This window comes from Cydia splendana, chromosome 7, assembly GCF_910591565.1.
Source record: "Cydia splendana chromosome 7, ilCydSple1.2, whole genome shotgun sequence".
Taxonomy (NCBI): domain Eukaryota; kingdom Metazoa; phylum Arthropoda; class Insecta; order Lepidoptera; family Tortricidae; genus Cydia; species Cydia splendana.
In genome coordinates this window covers 12219245-12234125 of record NC_085966.1, presented here as the reverse complement: position 1 = coordinate 12234125, position 14881 = coordinate 12219245, and the positions used below count along the sequence as shown (strand labels likewise).

Genomic DNA, 14881 nt, shown 5'->3' with positions numbered 1-14881 from the left:
CGTTGAGGAGTTCCATTCTGGTTTTCATGAGTAGTTCCATTTCAACGAATAGCACTATTTAAACGTAAATAAAAAAACCGCTAAAGTGTGCTAATAAGAGCTGAGGAGTTCCTTCAATTTCTAATAGAATCCATCATCAGACATCAAGCTTAACAAAAATATGACTTGAATACCTAACTTGTGTTTCCGTTCTAATCATCATCAGCAACTCCACTTCATCAAATGTCACTTTTTTTAATGTAGGTACATGCTTGATTCCTTCTCTTCTTTGCCTGTCCCTCTTCCCAGTTTATCTGGGGTCGGGTCTCCTTGTATGTCTGCGCCAGAGTGCTCTGTTCTGGCTTGTCTGCGTACTCAGGTTCGCTTTCCGGATCTCTTTCTGCATGTCTGACCACCAGGTGTTGGGTGGTCTTCCCCTTCCTCGGGATTGGTTGGGTATATTTAGGGCCTTTTTAACAGAATGGTCATCATCACGTCTAAGGATATGGCCATACCAGCGCAATCGACTTTCCTTTACTTTTTCAACTATAGGTGCTACCTTAAACGATCCCCTAATAAATTAATTTCTGACCCTCCTGTCCAATCGAGTCACTCCTCCCGCCCATCTGAGCATATTCATCTCGCTTGTGTGGAGTTTTTGTTCGTGTACTTTCTTATAGGTCCAGCACTCTGCTCCGTATGTCATGGCTGGTCGGACAACCGTTTTGTACACTTTTACTCTGATGGGCATTTTGTGATCGCAGAGGACACTCGATAATGATCTCCATTTAAGCCATCCGGTGTTGACACGGTGATCTACGTCTTTAATCAACTTTTGCATCAGAAGTAAGTAACGACCTAGATATTTGAAACTGTTCACTTTGGGTAGTGCTTGATTGTCTATATAAATATTGCACCCAGTTTCTTCTGTGCCTCCAAAGTTACATTCCAAATATTCGGTTTTACTCCGGCTTATACGTAGCCCGTGGCTTTCTATGCGTGTTACCCACAGGTACATGCTTGATTTGTTGATGAAAATGTAAATATCACTATAAGTGTGCTTTTAAGATTTGAGGAATACCCTCGATGCCTCCTAGATCCCATCATCAGAACCCGCGCTTGACAAAAATGTAGCTTAAAAACCGAATTTGCTTAATAAACATAACTAAGAGGATAAATAGCCGAACTTGAACTATGCGTCATTGAAGAGTTCCGTTCGGATCGTAATCCGCAGATCCACTTCATCAAATGTCGCTTTTATTAAATGTAAATGATTGATTTGTTGATGAAAATACATTTATGTAACTGTACTATAAGTATGTATGCCTTTAAGATATGAGGAGCTCCCTCGATTCCATATGGATCCCATCATCAGAACTGGATTTTGACAAAAATGCGACCAATCTGTGTGTATTACAAACATCACAAAAAACATAAGTACAGCCGAAATGAGGTCCTCATTCTATTGAGATCTTAAAGTCGGTTAATAAAAAAAGTATCATTCATTCAATGTATCATTCTTTTCTTATTAAGGATCACCAATTATTTGAAACTTTTGTTTTATTTTAAAACATTCACTCAGTTACGGAATTACGTAATTACGTAATTAAAATGTTGAATTTCGTAACTAATTACGTAATTGACATATCCGTAATTTTGGAAGCCCTAGTTGCGCTAGTTAAAATCATAAGCGCAACTTGCGCTTATGATTTTATTATGAGCAAACGTTTTACGTCTTAATCTTATAATTAGAGTAAACTTTCACCCAATCGATTTCTATGGAGATTAGCGCTCAATTATAATAAAGTATAAACAAAACAGAACCAGTTATGTTGGATCACAAAAGTTACTTATGTGTGTCAGTGAACTAGAAACATAAGACTCGCATGGCAATTGTATCCAAACCAGTTCCTGGAGAACTCGAGTGCGTATAGAACGGTGTGGGGACCCACAGACATATATCTTAATATAAAACCAGTTTCGTCATTTAGATACTGATAAAGAACGCACAGCCTAAACCGTTGAAAGTGGGACCTTGAAATTTAAAACACATTATCTTCAAAAAAAAATTATTTTCGCCCCAACGACTTCGACGCGGACAGAGGCTAGTATTTACGTATAAAAAGCTAACATAACTAAATATAACGACATGACATGACATGAGTATAACAACAGAAAACATACACGTTACAATTAGTCTAAGAGCACACCTTCAATTGTTTTTACAACCCCTTTGTTGCTCAACCACTGTCACACGCACCGCTGAACAGCTGCCAGGCGCCCAAATTAATTAACAATGATGGTATGGCACACTAACTAGAGGGATTTCGTTGCTCTATAAATTGCAAACCTATTTCCTAGCTCTCCGTCTAAATGCATAGCGTCATAATCGCGCACTTAAGACAATACGATCATAGGCCACAATGGAATTCAAGTCAAGCCATGTCAAGTCAAATTAACGAATAACAAATAGTAAACTAATCCCTATACGTACTTATTCCGTCACTTCAACAAAGGTTGAAAACCAAGCAAAGTTAACAAAATCTATGTTTACCAATACTCATCATTAGGCAAATTCATCGATTTGGTTTTTTTTTCGATTCTAAATTGAAACAGTTTCGAATCAAATGAGACAAAATACAAACAAAGAAGGAAATATAAACAGAAACGCCATAGGATCTGTTCCTTCTTTTTAGTTTTTATTAGAGATGCCACGAATATTGGGCAACTATTCGGTATTCGGATTCGGCCTATGCGGCCACTTTGCCGAATATTCGGTATTCGGCTGAATGTTGCGTACTATTCGGCCGAATACCGAATATCTGTTGCACCTACCTAAAAAGAAAAATTACACAAAAAAGTAACCAAAAACTAGGTATATTTAATATTTAAAATGTATTCTTGGAAAGTAGTTAAATACGAAGCCACGTTTCTGAGCATTCGTTGATTCCAAAATATTTTATTTTTATCATAGGTTTGATTTGATCGACTCAAACTACATTAATTGATTTTGTTCAACATAAAAATATATTTTAGCAAACGTTGCGCTTTGTTGGCGAACAATTTTCATAATATTTTTGATTCAAAATGTTCGTATGTCATGCCGAATATTCGGTCGCCGAATATTCGGTATTCGGCTGAGAGGGGGGGCCGAATATTCGGTATTCGGCCAAATTCACTATTCGGGGCATCTCTAGTTTTTATCAGAATTAAAATTCATGGGCCTCCAAACCGCGGCTCGCCAGTTACAGGAGTCTCTCGAGGTACAGTATAGAGAACATTCACCACTTAAGTACTTCCGCTGTTGACGGTTCTTCTAGTGCGCTTTTAGGTTATTAATTTAGATATATATCTGTGGTAAAGAACGGTGGAACCCGCTGATGTCTCGGCTAACAGTACGGCTAACACTAGCTAGAATATGACCTTTATGGAACCTGTTCATTTATAGGGGCATAAAGCATATTTAATACCGTAATGTTCAACGCTTAAGACGAAACAGGAGCTGAGTTTTAAATATTTTAGGTAAATATACCCGTCTCGCTAACGGAAGCGGCACCTAAAAGTAGTGCGATAAGGACAAGGCGAAAAATCCTGCGTAAAAATCTCAAAAATCGAGGTTTCGTACTCCTCTGTTTCCTCCTCCAAAACTTAACCAATCGTAAGCAAATTTGGAAATCTAAATGATTATGAAATTATCTGTGTCGGACCGTTTTGCTTTTTTGGCTAATTCATATCAGTTTTGAATACCACGCCTCTCATTGCGGCATAGTCAATTAGGCCATTTTGGCCATTTTTGAAGGACTCTAGCGCCTTAAAAAACAAAAATATCAAAAAAAGCAAAACGGTCCGACACAGATATTGACAATATTAATCTGTGTTGAAAAAATCATTGCTCTAGCTTCAAAAACCACGGAGGAAAACGAGGAGTACGTTTGTATGGAGAAATGACCACTCCCGTTGGCTCTTAATATTATGAAATCTCCAGAGTAAATAGCATATGCAGATCGCTATTGTAAAATAAAATCAAGGTTCATTACACAAGGAGGCAGTAAATCTATTGAATCTATTCATACGACAAATAGGTTCAAGCGAATAATTTGTACATGGCCTCTAAGCTCACATAAAATCTGTATAATGGCAATGAATGCGATAGAATTTAGACCTCTTTTCGTTCAAGAAAACATTGTTGACCCTCTTCAACTTCACCAGTAAATACAAATCCCTATGTTGAGCGCAGGTCCACTCTCATAATAGAAGAGACTTTAGCTTTTTCAAGTCACACGCATTTTTAGAATTCTTCGCTGAATAGCAAATAGAATTACGTTCACTCTACTTGATGTTAACAAAATATGGTCACTTCACGTTGTAATGAAATTGCCATATAAAGTTTTCATTGCTCTTATGTGTAATGATAATCGAAATTATTCAGCACCTCTAGTAGAGTCGTGAAAGGTCACGTCAGCCTGCATTTTTAAGATTACCTACCCCAAAACGTGAGCTCGTGGTTCATAGCTCCTACGATCGCTCGAGAGTCGAGATGGAGCGTTACATATTTAACTTTATATACTGAAAACATTTCTTACGAGCACTTTCAAGCAGTCATCCTGAATAATAAGACACATAAATGTCCCGTTTTTACCCTTTGGATACGGAACCCTAAAAATGTCGGCCTCTGAACTAAATCAATAGGTGAATTTGTAAAACATACTTCTCTTCTCTTCATACAGCAACAACAAACTACTAACTACAAATAACATAAAGTACGGAGGAATCTCTGCTATGATTCACACTCGCCGGGCTTTGTAATCTCTACAAATTAATCTTGATTTTTTTGACACCCGCTAAGTAATTGTTTGAAGCAGAATGTAGCGGTTCGTCCGCCTACATTACTACTGTACTGCCGTCTGCTACACTACAGCTCTGGAGTAAACACGATTGAAAAATAAGTTCCATTGCTAACTTTATGTTGTCAGAACAAGGTATAGAATTGAATGATTTTTAACATGTAGTTACAGCGTTTTAAAGTTAATGTATCACCAAGTAATTGAACAATGAAGTTTACAATGAACGAATTTAAGCAGCCGTAAAACTTTAAAACTAACAGCTACGTTGCGTATTCACTATGTTTATATGTTGACCCCTTGGCTTGGGAAATTATGGAGTGATTCGCCAGCCCACGTAATGGTTTTAGAAATTCAAGACGAATGCTGACGATAAACATTCCATTCCTTAGCAGCATACAGTATAAGTAAGACGCTTTTGGCTTCCTTTATTTTCTCATAAAAATGTTTGCTCATGCTTTATTATGCTGACAAGGTTGACCTCATTTTGTCGACTTCGGCGTCTCGTTTTTACAATACTGAAACTAAATCGGTATTATTGTGTTTTCACTTTTCATATGTGGTGGTCGAGAATCGTGGGCTCAAGCCACGGCTGAGCATAGAGCAGAATTTTTTTTTTTTTAATGGGAAAAGATGACTAATAATCGGTCAGGAATGTCAGGATGACGACGAAAAATTATTTATATAAAAGCTCACCTGGCGCTGGTCTGGTCCGTGGTGACGGACACGAAGTTGTCCGGGAACATGCCTCTGCGGCCCCGCAGCTCGCCGCGCCACCAGCCGCCCGGCAGCCGTTCCACTTCGCGCAGCACCTCGCCGGGCCGGATGGTCAGCTCGTCCGGCTCGGACGCGTCGTATGCGTAGTTCGCCACGCAGGTCACTGCCAAAACAAGACTGATTTAGCTACTGCTCAATAGATATTACACTGTCAATCGTTAATGCGTTAAAAGTTGTGCTGAGGTTGGTAAAAAGATAATTATGGTCATTATGGCCAGCACGGAATGGTTGAAGGGTTGGTTTGGGTGTATAAATCTGATTTGTATTATGGTGTAAAAAATATTATAATCTCTGGTAAAGTCCCAGACAAATTTCTGAGTATTTATAATTTTTTATTTAAATCAATAAATAAATATTATAGGACTATTTTACACAGATCGACCTAGTCCCACAGTAAGCTCAATAAGGCTTGTGTTGTGGGTACTAGACGACTATATATATATAATATTCACATTATACTTAATATACATAGAAAACATCCATAACTCAGGAACAAATATTTGTGATGAATACACAAATAAATGCCCTTACCAGGATTCGAACCCGGGATCTCCTGCTTCGTGAGCAGGGTCTCTACCGACTAGGCTAGGAGGCCGTTATTAGTAATTTACTTTAAGGCCCCGTGGGTTCAGGTTCTTCTCTCACTCTCACTGAGCATAAGCGTGAGCGAGACGGCTGTGCGTGCCCAAGAACGCAGATATCATGTTTTTGAATTGTTATTTTTAGCAAGATTAACAAAAAAGTTATCGGCGAGTTCGATAAAAAATAAAATTACGCATTTTTAGAAGTAGGTATTTTTCATATTTTTAGCTTCTGTGCACAAATTGTTACAATTTTTTATGGTGCGTTTTAGACCCATGTTCGTGCTTTTTTTTCTATCAAGTGAAAGTCAAGAAATCTGGTTTCGAATCGATGAAGTTAATAGAGAAAGGCCTCACGCTATTCATATTTTTTGCAACCATAGTATGATCTTGGACTTGGACGCATTCTACCCCAAATGGTGGGAAAATGTCGATGACAGGGTCGAGTGGAGAATACGAGGGGGGGCCTTTGCCCAGCAGTGGGACACCAAAGTAGGCTGATAAAAAAAAAGTATGATCTAAAAAAACGCTAAAATTATTCAAAAACGGCTGAACGTACTGCACCTTAAGTAAGTAAGCGTTCAAAACTCAATTTCATTTAGTAGCAACTTGTAAGTTAAGAATGCAGTGTAACTGACGTAACAGAACTGTAATGTGTTCATTTGACTGATGTTATTATTGTATACAACATTCTGACATTAAATTAATTGTCATATCAATTATCTACACCAAGATAACATATTAAATTGCGCAGAATATTAGGCATCTGATTCCAATTTATTTTTATTGTAAAGATTTTATAAATATCATTGAGTTAATAACTTTTGGATTGCTTTTGAACCTTTTTATAATGCGGATATTGTTTCATAATGTCAAGAATATGTATATGATGTTGTATCCATTTTCAAATATAAAATATAGAGGAATCATATGTGTTTTAAGTGAGTTCAATTAAGTTTTCTGTATTTAATGATGTAGGTATTCAATATTACATAACAAATTTAATTTTTTATTTTTATCATAATTTTCTATTTCAATATCATATTATATGAATCATATCAGTTTTTCATATGAATAATAGGTCCTTCCTAGATTATTATTAGAACTTATATTAAGGAAATACTTGTACATAAGTAATTAAATTTATAGTCACCACAACTATGATCCGCTTGGGCTATTTAATTATGCAATATTATGGTGTCATCGAGCTGATCTGATGATGGAGACTGGAGGTGGCCATAGGAACTCTGTGATAAAACAACGAAACCTAATTGTGTTTGGGGTTTTTAGAATTGTCTCGATGAGTATTAGTTGCCTGTGGAAAGAAAAGTACAGTCAGCGATAAAAGCTTGTACCAAAAATGAAATTTTTTGCCAAAAACTTATTTTTATTGTACGGACTTGATTTGCTATCGTATTATTATTTATTGAATTGATATCTAATTGAAATTTTTATATACCTACTATGCAATCATTAATTGTAATTCACTTGAATCTCATTGTAAATTGTAAATATTAACCCATGTTGACAGTGTATGATCAGTACCAATAAATAAATCTATCTATCTATCTATCTATTCGATTTTTAACTACTATAGACTTACTAGTCCCAATGCAGTGGAGTTTGTCTAATAGTAATGTTTAGTCTAATTACTCTAATTTATTTGATCTTATTATATTATTGCATGAGACTTTTATTGTTGAATAAAAACTGGTCAAGTGCGAGCCGGACTTGCGCATGAAGGGTTCCATACCATTACACAATAAACAACAAAAAATTCATGTTTGTTGTATAGGAGCCCCACTTAAATATTTATTTTATTTTAGTATTTGTTGTTATAGCGGCAACAGAAATACATCATCTGTGAAAATTTCAACTGTCTAGCTATCACGGTTCTCAAGTTACAGTCTGGTGACAGACAGACGGACAGCAGAGTCTTAGTAATAGAGTCCCGTTTTTACGCTTTGGGTATGGAACCCTAAAAATTAACTTTTGAAAAGTGTTGTCCAAATCATATCTCCAACTGCACTTTTATACATATGTTAAATTCAACAATAATTATTATAGGGGTGAGCAGTCAAACCTGATAAGTTGAGATATTTTTTTATTCAAATTTGAACTATATGTTACATATTATGTGTTGAGTTGAGTTCTTATTAGAATGAAAAAATATCTCGACTTATTGGGTTTGACTGCTCACGCTCACCACTATGTACCCTATAAAAACCAATAGCAATACAAAACTTATTAATTCAATGATATTTAAAAAAATTGTAAAATAAAAATGCATTGGAATTAAATGCATTTATAACCCCACGGCGCGGAACCCTATGGTTATGGAGATATCCATGGTTAAAGTTTGTATGGAATTACTATGAAATAAGGGATTACAGCAAAATTTTAAGGGGGAGGGGGTGCGGGGTGACGGGGGGCGCGCTTCGCCCGAAGCTGTTAAATCTGGGTTAGCTCCGGCGCTGCGGAAGAGCAGCCCTTCCGCCCTTATAATTTAAAAAAAAAGCCGGCCCGAGGGCTGCCCTCCCTCCGCGCCTCCGTTTTTGGAATTGCTCTCTAGGGGTAGGACAGACAAGACCACGTGGATAGTGGGGTGCTCTGATTCGGTTTTAAGTGACCTTGATATTTTGGGTACCTTGAGATTCTGGTGACCAAAGATTTTGGTGACCTTGAGATTCTGGTGACCAAAGATTTTGGTGACCTTGAGATTTTGGTGACCATATGATTTCGTGACCTTGAGATTTTGGTGACCTTGAGGGTGGTGGTGTGGTATAAAAGGTAATATAAATTAACACAAAACGGCACCTATCGACATCTGCTATGACATTTCTCTTTTATTTCATAGTAATTTCATACAAACTTTAACCATGAATATCTCCATAACTATGGGGTTCCGCGCCATGGGAGTTGGACTGGGGGGTAGCCCTTTGCACCCTCTACCCCCCCATACCCAACACGCCCTCCAAATCGACGGTCCATAAAGTAAAGATTAGCCGATAAGGAATTTTCAAACAGTGCATGCAGTTAGATTCAATTTAGTTTAGTTTATGTTTTATTATAATTATGAAATAAATTTCAAAGCAATACATAAGTGGATAAAACCATTTCCAAGAAATTAATTATAATACAATTAAAAAGTAGAAACTTAACACCTAAACAACAAGACAGATATGAAACCAAACATATGAAATGATTAGTAGGTACTTGTATACTTTGTTTTGTATACTGTGTACAATAATCCTCAACATTATGTGACTCAGTGCTCCTTTATGAGTCCTTATTTACATTCTTATCACACAAACAATACAAAGTTGACTCAACATTTGTTCCCAAGAACATAATACTTGAGAAATACAGCTCAATTTTTTCGATTCAATACATTTATGAAATGTTGCTGCGAAACTCGAGAAGCTTTCAAATGTTGTATTAAGGTGCGTCCGCGTTATGTTTATTAGAATTCCGCATGCATATGACATCACATAGGTAGCCAGCAGTATGAGTCATTCAACAGACTCGAGAACACTTCAATACATACTTATTCATACCAATACCGAGATTAAATAAAAACTATATCTAAAAACGCGTTTAGGCGAAAAGATAAGATAAATCCAGCGAAGCAGATTTTGCAAATTGTCGCATAAGACCGCTGACCGTTTAAGATTTATGGAACTTCCGGCTAATAACTATTGTAAAACTTTAATGCATGTGCATCAAAAATAAGTTAGGGCAAACTACGTCAGCTAAATTGATGTCGCGTACGGTACTGTTATTTTATACATACACAAACAAGACGATAAGTTAAGATATTACATACCCTTCTGATTTGCATTTGTCTCCATATTTGTTATAAATAAAAATCACATGTTCACAACACAAACACCAATAACACTGACTGTACCCGAATTAGTATTTACGCCACGACCTACAGTGAATACAACACGACTTAAATTAAAATAAGGGCAAGCGCGAGAAGGAGAAGTAACTCGACATGTTTTTTTTTTTATCACGTCAATCTAGTTGCTACCACAGATAACACTGAAGGCTTGAAGTAATGGCATGGTAATGGCGATGTTTTCGTTTGTAGTTTGTGGATTTTTTATTTATAAAAAATATCTTCGGAGAAATATAACCAATTTTATTTTAAATATTATGAAAACATAATTCCCATGTATAAAATAACTTAATCGAATTTAACTGTCGTAAGAATCATAAGTCACATTAAAAATACGTGAGTTAAAGCGTAAAAAATAGCTAAATATTATAAAATACAAGTTGAACATATTTTTTTAATGGAATTAGTTTTTTTTTTGTTGGTTATGATAATAATATACTGGTTTTTTTATACATTTTTTGATCCTTATGTTGGTAGTAACATATTTATTGCGTTTTTGATAAAAGCCTTAATCTACTTTAATCCTATATCCTGTTTACTCTATGGTATACGAATACGAACCGAGTTATCTCGGTGGATATTTATTTTGGGTTAAAATATACTGAAATTAAACAAGCAGTTCACAAAATGAACAGGACCATACTCTCACGAGCGTTGTTGCTGAATAGCATAAGAAATACAGCTAAAAACTCTAAGCAATCTACCAGAAATTCTGGTCATGGGTGAGTATTGTTATGTCACTGATGTCAAAGAAAATTTGATAACGAAGTCCTGAAGAGAATCATTATTATACTCACGAGTATCACACTATTTAGATTGAACTGAACCCTTACCATATATTTATATATGTTGAAACAGCCTAATTACTTAGTAACTTGTTATGCTATAAAATTGGTCGATGTACCAGGATCAAATAAAATTATTACCATCATGTTCCCATAACTGCTTTTTACATATTACTAGCGACCCGCCCCGGCTTCGCACGGGAGGTACCTTAACAAATTGTATACCTAAACTTTCCTCAGTAATCACTCTATTGATAGGTAAAACCGTATGAAAATCCGTTCAGTAATTTCCGAGTTTATCGCTAACAAACAGGCAGACGCGGCGGGGGACTTTGTAGCTGGTGTAGTGATATTGTCAGATGACTTACTTTCCTTGATTATAGTAGAAACAAAATTTTAGCAGTACATATACCTAATTTATTATAAAATGCCATTTGTATATTTTCAGGTCTTGGTCATACCGTGTGCCTCCACCGCTACCATCCAAGGGTGTGGAGATGAAAGCCAACATTATTGGTGGACTCTGCTGGTGGTGGATCCTTCACCATATCTTTACTGAACCTGAACATATTTATGTAAGAGAATAATATGTTAAGAAATAATCTAAAACTGTACACTAGCACAATGCATCTTGTCTCCAGAAACTGGTTTGGCTGTATGTGGGTTCAGCATTATTCTTAGATCCTGCAAACAGCATGCGGCTTGTTGAACCTGCACTTGTCTTCGAATCACCAAAATAATCAACACTTAGGGGATTTAGACCCAAAACTTTTGTGGCACAGTGATATTTCTATAACTGATAATTTCTACTATGGCTGGCTCTTCTCTTCAAAAGCTTGCTGACCCCTGGATAAATCTGGACCTATCTGTGTATCTATACCACTCCCTTTCCCAGAGGCATTTACTATAGAGGGTGCAGTGTGTGTTAATGAGATGAAATTAATATTATAGCTTACTTCAGTGGTTACCACAGTCGATTGGGCTCCGACCCACTTAAAAAACCGGACAAATTTGGGACTCACCTTGTGGCCATCTAAAAAAGGAGGCATAAAATATTTTAGCACAGATTCCCTAGTAGTTTCAGGGCCCACTTAACATTCGCTCGGTTGCGACCCATAGTTTGGGAAATGCTGCCTTTGTTAATAATATTGTATTGACTGACATCACTGCACCTTATAAAACAGTCCCCCACCATCTTTTTTTTCTCTTTATTTTGGCACATAGTCATTACAAAAAAGTGACATTGAAAAACCATGTAATATTGACAATACAGAGCCGAAAACGTTATAGATTATAGTTATTATTTTTGTTGCAAGGGATCTGAATTAACTTAAACTATAAGAAGATGAAATTGAAAGAAGGTAGACGTCCGAGCGCTGACCACTATCCCAGTTCAATAACAGTATTATAAAGTAATAGTATCCTGAAAACAGCACAAAATACTTATTCCTGGTATGCTTATTGCAGGGAGAATGGCCTTACATTGACCCGTGCACCTGGACAGATGAGGAACTTGGCATCCCCCCTGACTCAGCTGGACCATTGAAGAAGGAATAGAAAAATATTACCTAATTCATTAACTTATTGCAAGACATACATAATGTAATACTTCCATCTCAACATAAAGGTAGCAGAATTACAATTGTAAAGAAATAAGCTAATGATTTGTACAGATTTATTTAAATTGAATGTAGCATGATTCATTAATGTTATAAATAAAAAACAAAACATTATGTATTAGCATTTTTTTCCTAAATCTAGTTTTTTTTTTTGCACTTGGTAAGTATCAAGTTTAGTGTTGAAGTAAATCAGAGCCCTGTGGCCTATTTTATAAAGCTACAAGTTACAATTTACAAGCCGAAGTCTCTTTCTAACCCTATGTGTTAGAACAAGACTTCTGCTTGTAAATTGTAACTTGTAGCTTTATAAAATAGGCCACTGGTTTACAGAAACTTGTAAGCATGGAATACAATAATACGGTACATGTACATTATTAACATGTTCTGTGCTTGTAAATGATAAAATTAGTGTGCAGACCGCCTTTTTCTGTAGTACATACATTGAATAGAATAAACTTTAACTTTATAAGATGCAAAATTGAAACATATCACTTTGAAACTAAGTTTAAAATCGTGTGGGAAATTCCCTGTCTTATAAAGACTTGAACCAATATGGTGCAAAAATTTCTATGGAATAAAAAATATTAGTACATTTTCAGGTACATAATTTTATTCTTATTCCACTAATCTAAAGATCTACTACCAGATATAACATGATTATTTTGGATGACTCTTACAACAAGGTGTGCCTGTACCTTTTTCTATGATTGCATTATCATCATATGGTATGTTGTCTAATTTTAATGTGTCTTCAGTTATTCTTGCCTCTGCAACAGAAAATAATTATTTACGAACTAGAATATTGGTGTTACAATTATACACATACAAATTCATATATTGTGCAAATATCTTACCAAAGACTCCAGGTTTTATTTCTTTTGCTTGTATTATTTGTGTCCTTAATTCTCTTTCTACATCTTCTCCAAAGGAAATCATCTGAAATTTTAAAAAAGGTTCTAATTTGATAAATGAAAAAACATGTAATGTAAAATATACTGTTACACTCTGTGGATATATATATCAAAGTGAAACTTAGATGGCCAAATTTAAAGCAGTTTACCCATATATTATTTATTTTTGCATATGTTATTTTGTTTAGCGGTACTGTATTACTTCGATAATTCACATTATGGTTTGTTATCTTATCAGGTTGTGCTATTTGAATGTCTTTCCTCAATATGTCCAATGAAAGTGGCACAGGGACACAACATTATGAGTTATAAACTTAGCTGTTACAGCTTGGCAAAAAAGAGAAGAAATTAAAAAGTGGCAACAATCTAGTGTCTTCCCTTTTAAACCAAAGAAAAAGGGACGACACTCCAATGTCGCCACTTTTTAATTTCTACTCTTTTTTTGTCAAGCTGTAGCTTTAGATCAATAATAGCAAAGAGGTTTGTACAGTTTAAAAAAATTTTGTTACTTATTATTATTTTACTTACAGCCTTAATTGCCTCTTCATTGACAACTCCTTTGTTTTTCTTAAATTCTTCATTTATTTTTAACCTACCAGCTGTTAATGCCATTTGATCTCCGTAAAACACTTTGAGCCTAGTTCTATGGAGTTTTTTAAAACATTGCAGAACCTGGAAGTTTTACAAATTAATTATTAAAACTTAAAATTACCTATTATGTTCCATTGAAATATATTTATGAAGTGAATGTGTATGTGTGAAGTTGAAAACAGCACCAATCTTGTCTAGTCATGAAACAGTGTGATTCAAAATAGTACCCAATAGTTTATCAATTTCCAATCATTCCTAGGCAGGCCTAGCCTTTATAAACTGAAATAAAAGGCGTACTAAATATCAAACATATGAGAGTATTATGCAGTAAAAATTAGTCTTTCAATTATTTAGTAGTAAATAAATCGAACTTACATTTCTTCTCAGATTACTCATTATGTAACAATTGCGAATAAATACTGAATTGTTTAATAATAATATATTTTTTTATTTTTAGTTGACTGACGGGACACGGACAGGACGTCGATATGTCAAAAGAAACGTCAATGTCAATTGGTAACGTAAGACGGCTGTATTTTCCTATTACAAAAAGCTTAGGGCTTCCGCTAAAAATGAATAATCGAAATGTCGTTATCTGCCTCTCTATCGCTCTTGCATATGTGCGATAGAAAAGAAAGAAATTTCGGTTTCGTTATCGGGCTTAGAGGATATAACCAACGGAGACGCCATGTCTAAAATTTTCGGTACAAAATAGTCTGCCGTTTTTTGCGGGGGAGGGGCACATCAAATGTATAGGTACGTCATGTCAGATAAACGTCAGTCCATATATATGGTTGACATGTGGTTGACCATTGGCCGCCTATTTTCGACAGAGGGGGACGCCTGTTAATGGCGGCTCCATTGTTAATTACTCCGAGTTATCGGGCGGAGTG

The 14881-nt window shown here is 35.7% G+C and overlaps 2 protein-coding genes and 1 long non-coding RNA gene across 4 annotated transcripts in view; 1 reads left to right on the top strand and 2 right to left on the bottom strand.

The window, feature by feature from the left end:
* LOC134792160 (SH3 domain-containing kinase-binding protein 1) overlaps positions 1–10197 on the bottom strand; it is a 51315-nt gene extending 41118 nt beyond the window's left edge. For both annotated transcript variants that reach the window (XM_063763389.1, XM_063763391.1), the window contains exons 1-2: positions 10005–10197; positions 5517–5700 (exon numbers count right to left, since the gene is read on the bottom strand). In XM_063763389.1, coding sequence (XP_063619459.1) covers positions 5517–5700; positions 10005–10029 — 209 coding nt within the window. In that variant the 5' untranslated portion in view covers positions 10030–10197. The remainder of the gene's footprint in view (positions 1–5516; positions 5701–10004) is intronic.
* The window catches only part of LOC134792184 (uncharacterized), a 596557-nt gene that overhangs the window by 320203 nt on the left and 261473 nt on the right, over positions 1–14881 (top strand). The gene's annotated exons all lie outside the window — the stretch shown is intronic.
* Positions 13071–14473, bottom strand: LOC134792504 (complex III assembly factor LYRM7). The gene is made up of 4 exons (XM_063763778.1): positions 14364–14473; positions 13926–14069; positions 13341–13422; positions 13071–13253 (listed from the first exon to the last, which is right to left on the bottom strand). The coding sequence occupies exons 1-4, from the start codon at positions 14382–14384 to the stop codon at positions 13144–13146; spliced, it is 357 nt and encodes a 118-aa protein (XP_063619848.1). The 5' UTR covers positions 14385–14473; the 3' UTR covers positions 13071–13143.

What these genes read in the sequence shown, in the direction of transcription:
- LOC134792504 (XM_063763778.1), bottom strand. Translation starts at nt 14,384, where the DNA reads ATGAGTAATCTGAGAAGAAAT. An exon ending in TGAGTAATCTGAGAAGAAAT is followed by an intron (nt 14,070 to 14,363) that starts GTAAGTTCGATT and finishes TAAAACTTCCAG; the next exon opens with GTTCTGCAATGTTTTAAAAA. An exon ending in AATAAAACCTGGAGTCTTTG is followed by an intron (nt 13,254 to 13,340) that starts GTAAGATATTTG and finishes TTTCTGTTGCAG; the next exon opens with AGGCAAGAATAACTGAAGAC.